The following is a 19385-nucleotide window of genomic DNA, read 5'->3' on the forward strand; positions in this document are numbered from 1 at the left end:
ACCTTTGTCAGCCTGTTCCTCCTCGGCAGCGGTGTGGCTCTTTTCCCTGTGCCAGCAATACCCTTTGCAGCGGGGCCACTTTTGCAGCAGACCCCAGTGGATGGGTCAAGCCCAGACAGCACGCCACGCATGTGCAAAGCGGAGGGGATGCTCGCATTACTAGTGCTATAATTTTATTTGCATCCAACAGCTCCCTGCAACACTTTTGTGCCCCTTCCACTATTTTAACCTTTATTAGATATTCAGAGCCTACTTGCTGCTAACACCAGCATGCAGCTACTGGGATGCCCATCTAAACTGGAGATAGCCTGAAAAAAATGGCATGAGTTCTTTCACACTGGATCTCAGCTCCCACTATGGAAAAAAAAATAATATACACACACACACATATGTTGATATATCCTGACTGCAGTAACAATATCTGAGGGGACATTGCAGAATGAAGATGCAAGAACCCAGTTCTAATTGTGAGAAACAGTACAAACTTCTACAGTGCTGTGCCCATTTGCAGCAACTCACACTTTTTTTTCCACTGGCTAAGCCTAGGAAGGGAGTTTCTTCTCCCTCGAAATGTTTCCTGCCATTGGAGTTAAGAGCAGCTCCTGATCAAATCGAGTGGCATCAGTGTTCATGCTCTGACTTCAGAGGTTCACTAACAAATAGAGACCAGTGAAGAGATGGAGGGGCTATATGCAACTCCACGGTGCCTTCATGCTGCAGCGAACAGAGCACTGCACATGTAACGGAGGGAGACAATAAAATTCTCTAAAAATTCACCATCCCACAAATGCATCTTCCTAGAAATGACAAAAGCGGGCACCGCGCTCCTGCTCCTCCCCGACGCACACCGGGAGCCAGGTGAACTGGCAGGGTTAACTCCAAATGTCTTCCTTGCTTGGCCTGTATGTTGCAATCTGCGTTCACAGGGGTATCTACTGCTGACACAAGGGACAGAAACCTCTTCTGTTACAGAAATAGTCAGATGTCCCGTTTCTCAATCTGGTGCTAGAATGCCCTTAAATACCAGGTATCCCAGAACAGACGCCTCCTCAGAAGCCAAACAAAGCTGAAGAAAGTGGCTTCTCCAGGGGCAAAGTAGAAAATGGAAGGAGAGGAAAAAAAAAATAACGATGTTGCTCAGCTGCATGAAGGTGGAAACAGACATTTCTGGAAACCCTTCCCAACCGTTCACTTATTGCACTGATTTACCCCCATGGCAACAGAGCTCTGAATACATACACCTGAAATGCTCCCGAGAGGCATCTGCAGCGACCATTACAAGCACCCACAGAGCCAAGAGAGAGATGAAATTGGTGCAATTATTTGGCTTTTTCAGGAAGAGACAAACTGCTTAACCCATGGCTCAAGAAGAAAACCAGAGTAAGGCCACATCAGGAAATGCTGTCCCATTTTGTCCACAGTGTGGCATTTTTTAAGTACCACCATTTAAAAAAAAAAAAAAAATTTTCAACCACCAAAACTCTACCAGCTCCACACCACCTCTACCCCTTCTCTCCCCTGGGGCTACAAACAAAGGCTTCCCCTAGTTAAAATTTCTATGAAGAAATAATAAAGCGGCATCCCTATAACAAGCCATCGATCATGGCACAAATTACCCTGCCATCTGCCAAATTGATGCGTCTTTCTAGTCATCTCTAATTTTAGGAGGGGGCCTGCCTTGCATGCAGACGGGGACCGTGCAGCGGCAGCGGGACACGAAGCCGTCAATGCTGCGGGTTGACCGACATGGCAGACGCCTCTTCCCCACGCCACTGGGGCCATGGCATCAGATGGGGCCGCGCTATCTCAACAGCTTCCCACGTTCTTCGGCCGCCCCTGCTGCGTCACCTTAAAGCCGAGCTGACGTGAGCAGCCCCCACCCGGGGAGCGCTGGGAGGGTGGCCAGGCCAGCGGTTAGCTTGATGCAAGAATCTGCTTCAATAAGGCAGAAAAAGCCGGTCACGCAAAGCGATTAAGTGAGAATTAATCATTACCACCTTAAAAACCATTTTAAGGTTTTCCCCTCGACCTCTTTCAAGCTCGCAGCAGTCGGCGAGGAGGAAGCAGAGGAAGTTGGGCTGAATGGAGGAGCAGCGCTGCGAGCACCGGAGGTACCAGCTGCGGCCAGCAGCCACGCGTGGGTGCGCCTTCCACTTACGCCGGTGCCAGCGGCACCCACCCTTCCTCCGCATCTGCGTTCTCCCTTTCGCACGCGCATCCTGCGCCAGGCCACCCCACAGCGGCACGCTCCCGGCCGCGCGCTTCGCCCAGCGGCTGAGCAATACGGCAGCGCTCCCCACGCCGTCTGTATCCCGTCCGACCGTACAGCACTGCGGAAGGAGGGTGGCACGGAGAAAAAACAAATGAGAATATCTTCCCTGAACCGGGAGAAGCGACACAGACCTAACATACTGAAATCAGTGGGAACGACAGAGAACTTGGATTAACCCAAGCCAAGATCAGCCGCCTCAGTGGGTTGTTCACGCTACCCCTGCGGCAGCGATGGTGGTCAGGGAATGCCTGAAAACTGGTTGGAGCTCAACACTGCCTTGGAGGCTCAGCCTGGAAGCTGCACAAACTCTGCAGGAATTTATAATCCGACTTTTCAGTCGAAACACATCAAAAAGGGCCTGTCATAACCTCACTACCTTCTTCCCACAGCCTCTCCAAGAGAGCAAGTGGAAGTGGACCGAGCAAAAACCTCCCCGTGACCAGCTCCAACACACAGTGCACAGCCCAGCCCCATCCGCGCGGTTCTGCTGCAATGGCTCTGGTGACGCCGATTTATGCTTCTCCCAAGTCTCACCATGTTCATCCCATGTTGCCGCTGAGCTGGACGCCCCTGTGGAAGCAGATCCACTGGATGCTGCACACGAGGGTAGAGTCTCTCTCTCCCCAACTGCTTTTATCATTTAGACAGATAGGACAGCCAAGAAAGGAAGAAGGAAAAGGACTTTCTGTTGCAGAACGGCTCATCATTTCCAAAAGCATTTATATGTTGTGGTAGCTTAACTTCAGATCCTGAAAGTCTAGTTTAAACAGGTGTGACAGTCTGCCTCTCTGCTAACTTCACGAAAAACAAGCTGACTGCATAAACTTCTGTTGACTTCAGAGGAACCAGGCAAAGCACAACATCCAAAAAACGATGATTCTGTAATGGAGCCCATAGCCCCTGACTCAGTTTCCTTACCTAATCAAGTGCAGCCTGTAATATGGGGAAGGGTAGTTGTTGTTTGCGTCTTTTAAAACTCCTCCACAGTGATCTCCATGCCTTCGCTCTCTAGCTGTGCATAAAGCTTACAGTATGCAGCACAGAGTATTTTGGCTACCTCCAGCAACTGGGTAAAAAAAAAAAAAAATTGGTTTTATCTAGCAGGCTTGACATGTTTTCCTATAGGCTTTTTTTTAAATTGAGATCAAAATGATAAAGGTAGGGGTATGAACTGCTTCAAAGCCTGAAGGAGAAAAGGAGCAATAGCTACTCCCCATCCCACCTCACTGATGAAGCTGCAGAGTGAAGCAAAGCAGAGCGGCATGGGAGGACAGAGACAGAGAGAGGAAACGGAACGGCCCGTTGCAAACTCAGCTGTAGGACAGGCAGCATGAAAAGATGGTTTTACCTGCTCAGCACCACCGTAGAGCTGTGCTCAAGCTGGCAGGGGCTTTTCTGTGTGCCTGGGACATCAGACTGGGACTTGACACAGTCCAGGCTCACGTCCTGGCTCTGCCATGGGCTTGCTTAGTTAAACCTATGTAGCCTAGTTATTTGACTTAGCCAGGGTCCCTGTTGCCCGCTTTAAAATACAGTCGACAATTCTGCACTGCCCACCAGAGACATCCACAGGGATGTCTGCATAAAAAAAAAAAACAAAAAAAACCCCAAAAACACCACTGCAGCAGTTGTCCTCGGATGAGGACAGGAACTGCAAAAATGCAGCAGGCAGTAAAACGCACCGTAAGGGTCTACGAGCCTGGCAGAAGTCACTTGTGTGCCACAAAATGAATGGGACTGAGCGCGCAACCAGGCAGCTGCAGCAGGGAGACCTGACGGACACGGAGGGTAGGAGGCAGGTCCCTGATGCCCCCCGATGCCCTACTCGACACACACAGAGCAGCAAAAGCCACCGTCCAATATCACATCAGTGACACACCCAAAATGGGCTGCTCTCTTCCATACATCTCCGCGCTTCTGTGCGGACAGGTCACAGCTCGTTGACGCCGGCACAGAACTCGCCCCTCACAACCTGCTTCCTCAGCTGACAAGCAGCAGGCGGGAGGTCTTACCTCCTGGGCAGCCACAACTCCGGCTGCCGCGGAGGGAGGCTGCTGGCGGCCGTTACACACCTGCACGCAGGCCAGCTCTGCTCTGCGGGTTTTATCTACATCCACTTCGGGGCCACGCACCTTTCGGCGCCCTCGGTGTTGAGTAACTTCATGCCCCCAAGCGCCATAAGCCTCTACAACTGCAGTTATCTCACAGATGGGCACGGATGGTTATAAAATCATGTCCTAAATTAGGACAGCGAGAAACTGAGATTGGAAGAGTAGGAGGAAGTCAGGAAATCCCAAGAGAAGATGATGGGGGAGGGATTTAGTCTCTTCAGAAAACAATAATGCAGTTTAATCTATTTTTCTTTTGACTTTACACACTAAAATAAGCTTCTCAGCTTCTGGGGCTGTCAAAAATCGTAAGGAAAATAAGGCCACTGGAACCCCATCAGTAGACTAAGAGCTATATAGTAATAATCCTGAGGAGCTGCACAGGGCTTTCCATCTTCAAAGTGTTTTACAGACAGTAATTTATTAATCAGCAAATTTCCCCTGGCCATAAGTAACTGCTCCGCCTCATTGCTGAGCATGAGAGAGACACACAGCGCAGATCGGCCCTCGGGAGATGGTGCGGGCGGCAGCTCTGACCCCCGGAGCAGGACCCCAGTGTCTGGCTTGCTGCGGTCAGACCTTCGCTGCTCCAGCCACCACCTGAATCCAGAAGCACTGGGGATGTCTGGCGCTTTGAAGCCGACTTCGGAGAGGACAAAACTGGTGCCTGAGAGCCTCTGGTATGGGGGAGTATAAAAGATATGCTCACAGTCCAGCAAATAGCAGCAAAACCCAAAATAAAATCCCCAGAACAGAGGCTCCTGGCAGCCATACAGCCGCTGCCTGCCATGCTGGGGTGTCACTGGGCAGAAGCTGACCCCAGTCCTGGGCTCATCCTACCACGCAGGCTGTCCAACAGCCCCCGGGCATCTCTCAGAGGAGGCTCCTAAGCAAACGCAGCACTTCCTCCCGCCAAAGGGCTATTTCTGCGTGGCAGCTACCTGTTCACACTAGGTGGATCCTTCAGAAAATCAGTACGAAGCTACTCCTCTCCTGCCCACAATATTCTTCCACTTTGCCCAGTCCTTTCTAATTCCCCAAGACAATATTCCTAAACTGTGGCCCTCTCCCCAGCCCTCACCCTGTGAAGGCTGGGAGCTCATGGAGAATGAGAGAGCAGCCTGGTTAGCAAAGAGAGAAAAATGGAACAAGGAGCGTGACTACAGCCACATCTTTTAAATAAGTCGGTATCTAGCATAGGTCAGCTTTGCTTGGAAACAAGGAGCTAACGTTATTCCATATTCATACTGGTTGTTACGTTCTTTGTCCAACTGCTTTTTCATCTCTTTTAAGCCAGTGTATATTTATATGACTTCAGTAGTGTCAAAGAAGTCATTGTAAGACCAAAAAACTGGGTTCCCTGTTTTTTGCTATCCTTCTCTGGACATCAGAACATCTGGGTGCATTAAGCATGCTACAGCACAAGTGCAGAGATCTAAGCCTTATTTCCATCTTAGGGATGACTTGGCTGAGGCAAGAGAAGCAGAAGACCCCAAGCACCATTGCAAACAATGTCCCAAAGGTCACAAGTAAGGAATTCAAACCCAGGCACTGCAGATGATCTATTTTCTCAAGACCAGAAGAGATTTGCCCACACATACGGCATGAGCGAGTAGCAGACCCCTGCACAAACTCAGTCTCGGGCTGTGTAGAGTCTTTTACTCTATGCAGATCGCATTTCTTTCCTCTGCCAGCTTGCAAGTGATTTTGTTTCAGCACCAGCCTCCATACACAGCAGAAACAGCAGAGCCCAAAGAACAGATGTTTAAGCCACGGTGCTGTTGTCAAAATTTGGGAGGGGGGAAAAGTTTGCAGCTTTGTCTCTCCAGTAAGAAGTAGGGTGAAGTACAGTACTGAAGCTTTCTGACACACTGCCAGGAAGACCACCAGCCATACTGGCTGAACCGGATGGAAAGGCTGTCTGCTTTATAGTCAGGGCAGTGCTGGTGTTTTATAGCTGAAATTTAGTAAGCGTTGGTTCCTCACACCGTCCGTAAGCTCAGAGAGCTCGGGACGCAGCAAAGCCGGTACCCCCGGCTCGGGGCAGTCCGGTCAGTGGTGCTGGCCACGCTGCTTCCCTGGGAAGGATGGCAGAGGCAGCAGCAAACCACAACCGGGCTCCTGCCCCTTCCCTTCCCCAGCCCGACAGTCCCGACAGTGCAGCGTAGACGTGACCACCACAGCAAAGCACAGAAAAAGTAAGCACTGGGGTAACCAAAAAGCAGAAGACTCCGATTTCATCTCATGAACAGCTCTACAGCCCTGCTCCACAACAGCCGAGATCCAGCTGAAATGACAAATCTCTGCCAAGTTAAACACCGTAAAAATTCCAGGAGCCAGGTTCCCCAGTGGGAGCTACCCATCTCCAAGGCCTCGCTCGGTGCTGGGAGACCACTGGGGCAGCTGCAGACTGCGCACAGCCCTTCTGCATTCACTCCGGATAACCTCTGCTCTGCTCCCCTCACCTACGTTCCCCACTCTGAGCAGAAAAAAACAGCCCAAAGGCTGTAACATTATCAGAGGACGTCTGGTCTCCCACACTAGTCCATGTTTACAACTTTCCGAAGGTGAAATGAGCTCCAGTTGCCTTTTAGTGCCAGTCCCAGGAAACCCCACAGTGTAACCGAGGGCTGCACAGACAGCTGCCCCTCCATCCAAGTACAAACAGCCATACAAGCCAGCCATGAATATCAAAAGACGTTTTGACAGCTCAAAGTGGTTTATGATGTCCATGGAACAAAAAGAGAGCTCTGAACTGATGAGCGTGTCTGTCACACTCAGACCTGCAAAAAATTAAACACACACACTACAGCGGATTTGCAGCAGAAATGGATTTTAACTGATCACGTGTCCCATGCATCACCCTGTGACACTTACATTCTTACAGCATTCTACAAGGGCTCTAAGCATCCTGTACAGAAAACCTCTGCTAAAGAAAGAATATTTAAAAAGCACGAAATATCTCAGAAATGCATGGAGGGTTCTGCCAGATCAGTTGGCACAAGCCTGTGTGACCCCAAATGCCAGGGTGCCCGATTCGCAGCTCCCAGCTGACCGTCCCAGGTTTTAGAGTTGCTCTAACATTTCCTGGGCAATCCTCATTCAATTGCACCTACCTCCTGTTTCTGAAAAAGCCCGAGATGAGGGCACGTGGGGTGTCGTAACGCTGCCTCGGCAGGAGGAGGATGTTGCGTTGGTGGAGAGCAGAACAGCACGTCCAGAAGCCCACGCAACGTGGGGATTTTCCCAGCAGCGATCCGCGCCACTGGGTTCCTCCTTCCCCTGGCACTCCTAATACCCAGGGCTTAGCGGAGGAGACCCAGACCATATATTCTTTCTCCTTTGCTGTTTCCCCATTGCTCACCAGTTCCACTGGGCACCCATTAGCCGGGATGGGACATCCCCTACTGATGACTACACCCTACTGTGAATGCCTGCAGCCCTTGGGCAACCCAAGGGGAAAAGCCTCCCAAGCCTTCAGCCTCGCTGATGAGCCCTGCACTGAGGTGAACCTTGCTGAGGTGCGTGTGGTGAATCTGGCCCCAATAATTCAGCACGAGCTGTTCATCTGCTCAGGGTATTATAACCGCTTATTCGCCAACGCTGCAGGGAGGCAAGGGCTCACGGGGGACTTGCTCAACCCCCTGCACAGCCCTCATTTCTGAACGCTTCCCCCGATAAAGCCAGCGCCTGTTCTCTCCTCCCTCCCCCTTTCCCCTCGCCTCCTGCAAATCATGCTGTCTCCTTCCACCCCCAAATAGGAAGTCCGGAGCCGAGACGCACACAATCTGCCTCTTCACAAGAGCTGGGCTGAACGTGTGCCAGAGGAGCTGCGAGCATGACAACATATTTCCTGTCAGTAAAGTGACTCAGTGAGATGGGTATGAGAGTTCCTCTTACTCGAGAAGTTCCCCTCTCCCTTTGCGTTGCTGAGGCATGAGTCAGAATCCGAGAGCCGGAATTTCAACCCCCTCCGGATCCAACCGGGAATAGAAGAGTTCGGGTTCAAGCCCAGGTCGTGCTTGTACCTCAGTGACCAGTCAGTGCCACGTGCCGAGCCCTGGTTTCGCCCCTCGCAGAAGGGGAATAACAGTACGGACCAAGCGGGCAGCTTGAATTTGCAAAGCACTTTTAGGTCGAGGTTTTGCTATTTGCTAATGCGCCCATTTACACCACGCTCACATATAGCCTCTATATGTGAATATTATACAGTACCCACGCAGAACTAACATCATTTTCATGCATTTTGCTGAAGTATTTCACACACGACCATTTCATCCAGGAATACTGTAAATGCTTAAAATCACCGCAGCCAGCTTGCTTTCTCTTGGCCTCAGATCAGCTCTTGCTGTGATAAGCAGGCAGACACACCACATGCCACGTCCTTACCCGAGCCGCTGCCGAGGGTGACCATGCACAGCCAGAGCGTAACCAGCGGGGCACCGACCATCTTCTTCATCCTGCCAAGACAAAGCACACACAGGGCTTCTCGTTATTTTACAATATTTCGTTACTGCAGACAATTTTTTTAAACTCTGAGTGTATGTGTTTATTCCTCCACCCACCCAGTGATCCTTTAACTCTGGTACGTTCTTTTTTTAGTTCATTAAGATTCTTTATGAACAGCATCTGTACGGCCCTGCTGTCCCGCCTGCAGGCAGCTGCGCGAGCTCTCCAAGCCTGGGAGGTGATGGCTCAGAAGAGGACAGCCAAGCTCATTGACTTAAGTCATTGGAATAGTCTATGCCTACGAGCACAAGGAGTAAGGTAGATGCTTGCAGGCTAGAAATCCCAAGCTTTGACTCCCAAGCCACTGAGGTTCTCTGCCAAGACCTCATTCTGCCCGCGCACATGCTCCTTTCTAAGGACGAGTGCAGAAAGCACTCGCGATGGCGAGCAGCGGCCGAAGCACGTTTGCACTGAACACACATCCGACAGTTCGGCGTGACAACCACGCCGGTGCAGTCCGAATTTGCAAGGTCTGTCTGCTGGTGACCTGCGAAGGGGCTGGCTGCCAGAGGCCCGACTGCTTCACCCCGTTCCTGCAGGCGGGCTGAGGCAGGACAAGGCTCCACCAGCAATTTCCAGTCAAACCCTCCTTGGAATGGCCACCATGCAGGAGTAAACAAGCGCCAGGTTCGTACGCTTTTCGGAAATGATCCGAACAAAGCTTTATACTTTCAAAGCAGCACTGATCAGCAAAAAAACAATCCCAGACTTCGCCGCCGTTCCCGCTACAGACCACAATTTCCTGTAATTTGAGATAAATGTACACTGCCAGAGTTTCACTTGCCACCTGCTCCGGTATCTGGCATTCAGCTCTCAGAATTAAATTTCCCTGTGTTTCTAGATTTTCCAGGATGCAACTTGTAACCTGGTAGTCAGGAAAACTGACATTTACTAGATGCTCTCATTAATGGGGTGAAGGTTGCATTTTATATTCCTGGGTGCTGTCAGATCACAAAGGGAGAAGAGATGGTTAAAAGGATGAACTTCATCAAAGCATCTCGGCCCCGCAGGGCAGATGCGGTAATGAGCATGGCGATACTGTCAGGAGTGCGCTCAAGAGGTGACGGGGAAATCTGCTCCATCAGGGTGTGCTAAAAAGGTGGGGAAGAGAAGCCACGGAGCTCACTTACATGTGTCCCTCATAAACCTGTCCATAATATATGCATTACGCAGAAGGGCTTTGAGCATAAGCAGAGAGCACCTAAGATTGCACAGATTGCAGAGATTAACAAGAACGGGACGCGAGAACCGCACTACTCAAAATCCAGGAGCGGATATTGAATCCTTCTTTTTCAGTGCTGGCATCTGAAAAGCCTTTGTACGCTGCTTTTCCTCTCCTTGGCTCATCTTTAAGACACAAAGGAAAGCCGGAGCAAGCCTGCTCTTCCCCTCAGGGTCCATGCAAAGGGCTGCAGACTGTCTTGGAAGCCATAAGGCCCTCAGAAACAGGCAAGAAGCCAGGAAGAAGTTGATTTTTCTTCCCTGGGGTCCAGCTGAGAGGGCTGGTCGTCCCCTTCCTCCTTCATTCAAACTGAAATGCCAGTTGCTAATCAAACCCTTCTCTATTGCCTTCTACAACCAGCTCCCCATGTCACTTAAGACGACCCCATAGGGAAGAAACAAAATTAAGTACTCCTACCCTCTGGAAATGCTGAAGAAAGATAAAAGATCTTTACACCATCAGATTAGACAGACAGAACCAACACGCACTTTTGGTGGGACTTTAGGAATTTTTAGGAATTCAGATGCTGGAAGAGAGGGAGTGTAAACAGTGGGGGAATCATTTGCATAATAGATATCCCTCATGGTTCCCTCTCCATTTGTCATTAAAGAAACGCACAGTGTGCCCTAACTCACCTTTATTTTCCAGTGATTCTCTCCTGCATTTTGCACAAATCGGACTGAATTCAGCCCTGAAGCAAGCAGGAACAACTACTGATTTCGGATGAGCTCCTCTCGTTTAGAGCAAGGCCATTTCTGTGGCCCAAGGCCAAAGTAAACTACTATGTTCATGTGATACATGAACTCTGCAGAGAGTTAATATTTACAGCCGTTAACTACATAGGAACATGCTCCTTTCAACTGCCTCAAAGAGCCACCAGGTCTCTGTTCCCATGAACAAGGTATCTAAGATTTCCATGCTCTGCCTGCTAGTAGGAAAATTATTGTTTCTTGCTCTACCCAGCTATACGATCAGAAGCCCTGCACAGAATGGTTTGCTTCTGGTTCATTCCAGGCTCTCCATAGATCTTACCAGTGGAGACAGACGGACACAGAGCCTGTCACATTACACCAATTTCTCCAGCACGGGCATGGGACTCGGTTCACCATGGCCCTGGCTATACTGACTACAAGGGGCCGTGGAAGGCACGTGCAGAGGGTCAAGGGCTGGCCGAGGGGAGCCATCGCAACCTCCCGGGTGCCCTGACCATGCCAGCCTTCGCCAGCCGAGAGGAAAGAGGAGGATTCTCCCCCTTTGGTAAAGAAATGGAGAGCTTGCACGCACAATGAAGATGATAAAGGGGACTATACGGTAGGATGGCTTCTGCAGTCCAGCTTCATTCCTGCGGCACATGATTATTTAAAAAAAAATAATAATTAATGCCACAGGATTTGATGGTTTGTACTGCTAACATGGCACAGGGACCAATTCTCGTGTACTAGTGCTGCTAGCACTGTGATGCTTTGCTTTAAATGGACCGAAATTTATGATATATCCCAAAGAGAAAGGTCTTGGCACAACAGTCCTGTGGTCACACAACGCTGTCATTTCTCCCCAGGGAGGATAACATGATTCCACCAGCAGCACCAGAAGGGCATTGCACCCCTTCAGCCGCAGAGCGAGAGGGTGGGTTTCGCAACGCTCCAAGAACCTGACGCCACAGGACTAGAACACACCCTGGTCTTGACCGGAACGTAGGAGTTTTCTCAACCATTTCCAGCAACCTGCTTCTTTGTTTCGTGACGGCAGAAAGCATGTTGCCATTTTGCTTGCATATGACGCAATGTCTTGCATGATTTGGTATCAGTGCGCTGAAACACCCGCATCTCTCTCTGGTTGCATCTCTGGCTGCAACCAAAAGAGCCAGAGGTCAGAGAGCGCAAACCCCAGGCTGCAGCGGAGGGGCTCACCCAACTGCATCCACCCGAAAAAGGTCACAGACCTCACCTCTAGTACACGAGCAAATAAAATAAAAAGCAAACACTCAAGGGAGCCAGGAATAAAATCAGCGAGCAGAGGAGCATACCAGCTCAGAAATCACACCACAGCTAGAAAGCATACAATCTGAGAAGCCAGGAGAAAGCTGGAGAGCTCTGATACATCCTCAGCGCTCCAGGAACTTCTCACGAGACCAATATACTCTGAGGTGTTCTTAATGTCTCCATAAATTAACATTTTAATAACAGCAATTCATAGAGTGGTTGGGGAAAACATTCCATCAGTGCTGTTGCTAGAAATTTTTTTAAGGCACTTACTTGAAATGTTCCTTTTGTTTCAAATCAGAAATTGTTTCATTTTCGTTCATGAGTACTTTCTTCAAACTTTCACCTTCTGTCTAGTGGGGAGCAAAGAAAAGGGAGTGGGGTGGGGGAACAGTCATGGAAGTGTCTCCTGTTCTTAAAAGCAGAGGTGGTGGAAAGGTTTGGTTTTTCATTTGATACCGGCCAGAAGTAGCCTTTATAGTGGCAAAAACATTAGTATTTTTCATATAAAACACCCTTCCCAAACAGACCTAGGCAAGGAATCATTTGCTTCTGCCTTTAGCAGCACAGACCCTACAAAGCCTACGCACTTTCCAAACAATTATAAAACCCAAGACAGATGTCAAATAATTAACGGAGAGCTACACAAAGTAAGTACCGTACACCTATTCTCAAAGACACTGTACCAATTCCACAGAACAATGCTGCATTTTCCAAGAAAACGCCTTTGTCCCTCCTAACTACAGGCACCCAGGGAGCGCTGACAGGTTTTTTGCTTTTCACTGAGAAGTCACACTACGGCACGCAGAACAAAAGCACCCTTCAAAACCTTGCCACTAAGTGCTCTGGCTGAAAGGGCATTTAATATAAAGCAGTTTCAGAAAAAGGAAAAAAAAACCAGCCAGAGCAGGTTCTACGTATTATTTTCTGTCTGTAATTCTATCCCAAGGCCCTCCGAGTCAAAACCATTCGAGACCGCAGCACTGACCCCAGGAAAGAGGCTGCAGACACAGGAAGGCTAGCAAAAACCAGGGTGGGCTAGCTTAGGAAATGCTTTGCTTCTGTGCCACGTGGACTTGGGGCTGAAGGCTGATGGGCTGCAGAGCAGGCTGGCGCTCAGGAGAGGGGCACAGCTCCGCTGCTCCCACATCGCCGTGTGCCCACGAGCCCTGGGTCCCTGCACCCTCACGCAGCAGCACTGGAGAAGGCTGCTCGATGAGTTTGCTGGGTTTTCTTATGGGGAAAATAGATGTACAGTCCAAGTAAACTCAAAGAATCCAAAAGGCAGACCAAGGGCAGCCTGCAAAGGCAGCTGCAGAAAAGTAACAGCAAAAACACTAATGGAAAGTGGGGAAAAGCCCTTCAGCCCTCCAGGAAACACTTTTGCTTTTCAGTACGTGCAGGAATAAGTCAGACAAAGGGGAGAACTACTGTAGCATAAACCATCTGGGTGCCACTTAGCTGGGATTTGTGCAGCGTCTCTCTGACCCTGCGTCTCCTCCAGAGGACATTTGGGCGCTGCACAGCACTGCCCTTTGCTACCGCGTCAGCATTCCCACTCGTTGCAGGGCCACTCCTGCAACGAGCTGGCCAGTCCTGCAGACAGCCCTCCCGAGCCACGGAACATTACACTGAAATCTCTGGAGATGTTGGTAGAAAGGCGATGGGTTTTGGAAGTCCAGCCTTTTCTCTCCATGGGAAATTAGCATGTTCATTAAGATTTTTCTTTCCAGACAGCTTCCAGGAAGGGAATGGGGAGGAAACCAGCAGCAGTTTGATGACAAACGCCATAAGCAGCTCGGTGCACTTCCCTGCGTTCGTGCCCGCTACACCACACTCGTCACTTCAGGTGCAGGGACACCGACCAACAAAGGGCCCCCGGCACCGCCCTCGGAAAAACACGCGCATCTTTCCAAGGGGCAGGGAGCCCAATTTGTCTTGGCAGCAGCTCCCTAACAGCCAGGCACATTTCATCAGGAATCAGTCAGGGCCGAAGCCTGGGATCCCACCAGGGATACCGCGGGAGCCGTAAGCGCAACCCAGATGAGCGTGTCTAATGGTGACACATCCAAAGCCGGGACTGGTGGGAACGATGCTGAACCCTCTCTTTTCCCAGGGTAAGCTGCACTCACCAGGCTATCGCATGCCTGACAATAAAGAAGGCTATCTCCAAAATCCACAGATTTTGTTCTGGGATGTTTCTATTATAAAAGCAATTTATATCTTTAAAACCAAAGGAAACATTTAGATTTGAGCAGACAAAGTTTTTCACCAGCTAGAATCACAGCAAATATTAAACACTTGCTTGGGAGGGGTGGGGAATTAAACTAGTGGGAGTCAGATGGAAACCTGCCCTGGTGAGAGGTCTCCCCCATCACTAGCAGAAAGCATCTTCTGTTTTCCTTGACCAGAGTTGGCCACTGTCACACAGGATCTGGAAGCACTGGGGAAATACAGCGCTCACGGCTTTACACCCAGGTCTACCAAGTATACAGAAGAAGGTGGCGGGGGGGAACCAACAAAAAGAGACAGAACACAAGAAAATCTATAAACAGTCTTCTCGGTCAGTGGCTCAGCCAGCTCCTTGCCAGCTGAGGACATGACATCAGGCATCCAAGGTGGCTCTGTGCCCGTCACCCACTGCCTCTCCCTGGCCTCCTGCACTGCACGCCCAGGCTAAGGGCTGCGGTCTGCTGGCTTTTCACTAATTGCTTTTCAACTAAATCCCCAACATGGGGATAAACAAACCCAGCCGTGTGTCACTCCAGGGGTCACCCAGGGAGGTAGTCCCAAGCTATTTCTACCTGGACACGGCAGCACAAACTGCCCGAGCACGGCTGACCTTCAAAGAGCACCAAGAGCTCCCGTGGGCAGAGCAGGCAGCAGCCCCAGCTCAGAGGCTCAGGGAAGAGCATGGAGACGTTCATTAGCAGCGAGTCATTTCTGGGAGCTTCCTTGGTAGTGCAAGATCTGCCTCAGCTGGTGCCAACATTTGGGACACGGAGGCGATTGCCCAGCAGGGAATTTGTGATCCGCTGTTGGCATTTAGATACCATCTCCTGGCATCCTTTTGGCTCAACAGATTTAACACAAATAATCAGAATTCAGAGGAAGAAGCTATTTGCCCCCACCCCCGGCCAAGAGAAAAGGAAAAAGCACAATCTAGACAGGTGAAGAGAAGTGGGGGAGGCTTGAAAAATATATCTGAATAAAGTCAGTATCCCCTCCTTCCCTTTACAGTTCTCCTGGGGTCTTCTCAGGGCTTGGCAAAGCAGAAATGCTACAGATCTCACACAGTGCTCTGCTGGAGCCCAGGGTGCTGCTGATTACACCCTGGCAGCTGTTTAGCAAGCAGAGCACACTGCATTCCATACATTTAAAATAAACTAGCTCAATAATCAGTCACCTCTCCAAAATATACGCACACATGGACAAGACAAACAGCTGGGACTATCACCAAGAGATGTGTGGAGGGGGCTGAAGAGGGACGGGTTGAGACCCAGCTATGAAATCAAACAACATGGATTACAAATGCTTACACGCTGGCCACCACGCAGTTCAAACACCAACCTACAAGAGCACTTCTGTGCTCAAGCAAAAGGTATCCAGCCAAGATAGTCTATTTTTTAAGTCTGAATAGCCAGGGAATGAAAAGCTTCCAACAGAGCTTCAAAGAGAGCTGAGACCTTCCATGAAGCCAGACACAATGCTTCTATTTTGGATGGCGATGTTATAGTGAAAGGAGAGCTCTGAGAAATACCCACATATTGCGCTACCGGAAAATAAACTGACAAACTAATCTTTGCACAGAAAAAAAAAGAAATCCACAACCAACATGGCTCAAAGACCTGAGGAGACTTAAGGAATCCAGAGTGAGATTCCTCCCTCGCTGGAAGAGTCCTGATTAGCTCTCACGGAGCACCTGGAGACATCCGAGAAAAAACATTCAATTTATACCTTCTGCCCCTTTTTGATGGCTTTTAGATATAAGCAACTCCACTGCCTTCCCTAAGAGGTTATTCCACGGTCCCTGTGGACATAGCAGCATGTCCACACTGTACAAGAGAGCGCACAGCAGCAGCCCCAAGCTAGCTCAGCCCAAGTCTCTAAATCCAGAGAATACAATGCAGGTTTATTAGCTGGGATTACTGCCTTTCGCAGGACCGGCCTGGGATTCCTGAACCCCAGAGCAGCTTTCCCAGGAGCGGCATCTCCTCACAAGCCCAGCCTGGCACGGCCAGTGCTCTGCAGCCCCACTGCACATCCGCACCATCACAGCAGGGGCTGCGCCCAGCCCTGCTGAGCACTAGCTGCAATGGGCTCTCAGTCTCAAAAAACGCTCCAAGAGTTTCTTTTCTTAAGTTCAAGCCTTTGCTGCCAGCTACATATCTGCCTTTCACTTCATCTCCTCCCCTTACAGTCCTCGCTGCTTGCAGACTGGATTCCCAGGACGGCTGCTCTATATTCTGCCAACTTCGCCTTCTTGCTCCCCCAGAGACGGACACGGCAGGCACAGTGCCTCCAAGCACCACCACACCCCAGAGCACAACATCACTACGTTTCACTCCCTTTTCCTGTGCCATCGCCACAAAACCCGCAGGCAGACTGCAACGTCTCCAGCACCGCTAGCAGGTTTACCCGTGCTGCTGCCAGCGGCGGAGACCTGATCTCCAACTCTCCCTGTGGCGCAAGAGGAGGACTTCCTCAAGTAACTCCAGGCATCTCAGGAGGAGCAACATATTCAAGGGTAAAAGCAAGTCAGCTGAGTTTTCCTTTTCCAAGTTTGGGCCACACAATGTTTCCACAACTGGCACTTATATTAACCATGTTAATTTAACTGCATTTAGCCTTATAAGAAAAAGCAAACAAGACTAAGACATGAAGATGCTTCATTCCCTCTCCTCCAGCTCAGACAGGCTGCTCCATAAATGTGCTTTACACGTCAATCCACAGCAAAACTTAAAGCAACAGAAAAAGGAGCAGCAAAGGCACTGAAAGCCCAGGAGCTATCTGCCTCCCCCCGGACGAGCAGCTCTCCGGAGGTCCTTCAGCCCTCCCACAGGCCTTCCCAGCCCACCCACTCGGTCCTCCCGGCAAGTATCAGAGCAACTGTCTTCTGCGTGCTCGCACCTCCCCGGTCAGCGCAGTACAGCTGCGCTCTGCAAAGGCGACTAAAACAGGCTGGGTACAGACAGAAAAAAGGAGGGAAAGAGAGAAACAGAACCAGACAATCCTGCCTACGTCAGGTGTATCACATTTGCTCCCCACACCTTGAACATTTCCTTCTGCAAATACTAGGTTGCACTATCACAGAGAACTTGCTCGGGCTCTGCTTGCGCTGACCCCATCAGCGCAGCTCCAAATTCAACCTTCAAACAACGGCACCCTGAATTTTCAAGTCCAGGAGCCTCCCACAAGAGGGTCTGCTCTGTGACCCACAGTACCTCCACAGTGGGAAGGCTGAGAGGGAGCTGCAGGCAGCAGTACGCTGTGATTGTCATCAATATTAACTATTTGGGGAGAACGTGATTGATCTCATGAGGGCAATGAATTCATTTCTCCAGCTGAATGACAAACAAAAGGCAATATATGCACTGCTGACATTTCCAAAGGCTACAAGGAACAGCAACAGGAGGAAATACCGCTATGTGTTAAAAGCCTGCTGCAAAGGGCCAAAAATTTGAAAAGTCTCCAAAATTTTAATTTCTGAGCACTTCCGATGCCAGGAAGCTGATACCCTCGTATTCTCAAATCTGCACTGACTCTAGCCCTGGGCTGGCTCACCTCTTTGCATTGAAAGGAAGCAATCACCGAGTGTCTTTGGAAAGTTGGGCTGAGTTTCCCTCTTGGTCTTTGACACTTCTTGTGAGCAACTACAGAGTCTTTGCGCCTGGCAGACAAGGCGGGGAAAAAAAAAAAAGCTTAGAAAGGGGAAAACATTGTCTTCCTGGGTAGCCAGAACCCAGGGTTATTCAGCAGGGATGAAATGCCACGATACAGCTCCCCTGTGCAATGGGGGAAGAAGAGGACACAAAGCCTGGAGAAAAGCATTTCCACCTCGCCGTGACCTCAAGTTAGGGGTGTCTGCGTGTGTGCAACCCCAAGGAGCCAGAGTTAAACAGAGTCTCCCTGAAGTCCACACAGCAACCTGAGAGAGAACAAGGAAGGTGGAGAAAGGTAAATGCACTGAGGCTGAAGCTATTTTTTCAGGAGGATGGAGGCGGAAAGACAACCCACGGGGATGTCAGTCCAGCGGAGTTTGAATTTTGCCACGTCCTTCAGTCACCCCAACACATCAGCCCTGTCCGGCTCAACTGCAACCAGCACAATTTGCTACAGCAACACGTTTTGGGATCCAGCAGCACATTTCGTGCTGGTTCAAAGAGTCCAAGTGCCCTACAAGCCCTTCACAGCCCGTCAGTGTTATCACGCTGGGCAGCAACACCTATGTCCTCCTCCCATTATCCAGATCCCGCCTTATAAACAAGGGCTGGGAGGTATCCGTGCTTGAAGGAAGAGGGGGGAGGCTGCTATTTCTCAACAGAGCAAATCCAATTATTTGTCTTAGAGTGAATTTGTATGGCTCAGTGTCAGAATAAGTATTTTCTACAGATCCCAGAGCTTCGAATCAACAGATTGCTGATAAATTTGTGTAGGTGGGGCCCTGGATGTTACTCTGGTGGGATGGAGGTGAGATTGTTTTAGTTCCTTGTGAGATTTGCTTTTTGCAATAGGGCTAACCTCAAAAAAAAAAAAAAACCTACACCACACTAGAAATTTGGGCTCCTGCCACTGCCATTTACTATGCTCCTGTAATTCTCTAAGGTTGAAGATTTTAAAACAGTCTACTAGCTTAGGGTAGCAATATGAGTTTCTGGTTAATCTACATGAAACCTACAGAGGCATCAATCACCAAGTGTAGTGCATAAAAAAAATTACAGTGCCTCCCTGATAATCAGGCATCAGAGAGCTTCTAAATGGCTGTCCCCTGAACTGAGCACATTAGTAGAGGCTTCTGAAATCTGTGCCTCTGTTTCCCGAGCCACTTTTGTAACAGCCTCTCCCCACCTTGCACCACAGCTGTGCATCTTAACACCTCTAAAGTGCTTAGAGGTGTTGAGATGAAAGGTAACATATGAGTATAAAGTATAGACTAATTCCCTGAGCTCATCAGTCACTGGAGCTGATGGGGCTAAATGTACCACATAACCCCCACGGAAAACGTTGGTTCTGAGCCTGTCTTAAATAGTAATTACTTAAGCAGCAGTTCCCTTGGAACAAGTCATTTTGGG

The 19385-nt window shown here is 49.8% G+C and overlaps 1 protein-coding gene across 1 annotated transcript in view; it reads right to left on the reverse strand.

Moving 5' to 3' along the window:
• Positions 1-19385, reverse strand: part of IL1RAP (interleukin 1 receptor accessory protein) — a gene marked incomplete at both ends in the record, with an annotated part of 49281 nt that overhangs the window by 23019 nt on the left and 6877 nt on the right. Inside the window, one exon of the mRNA XM_082003460.1 lies at positions 8770-8833. Within this exon, the coding sequence (XP_081859586.1) occupies positions 8770-8833 (64 nt within the window). The remainder of the gene's footprint in view (positions 1-8769; positions 8834-19385) is intronic.

This window comes from Phaethon aethereus (genome assembly GCF_964289735.1).
Source record: "Phaethon aethereus genome assembly, chromosome: 9".
In the NCBI taxonomy this organism is placed as follows: Eukaryota; Metazoa; Chordata; class Aves; order Phaethontiformes; family Phaethontidae; genus Phaethon; species Phaethon aethereus.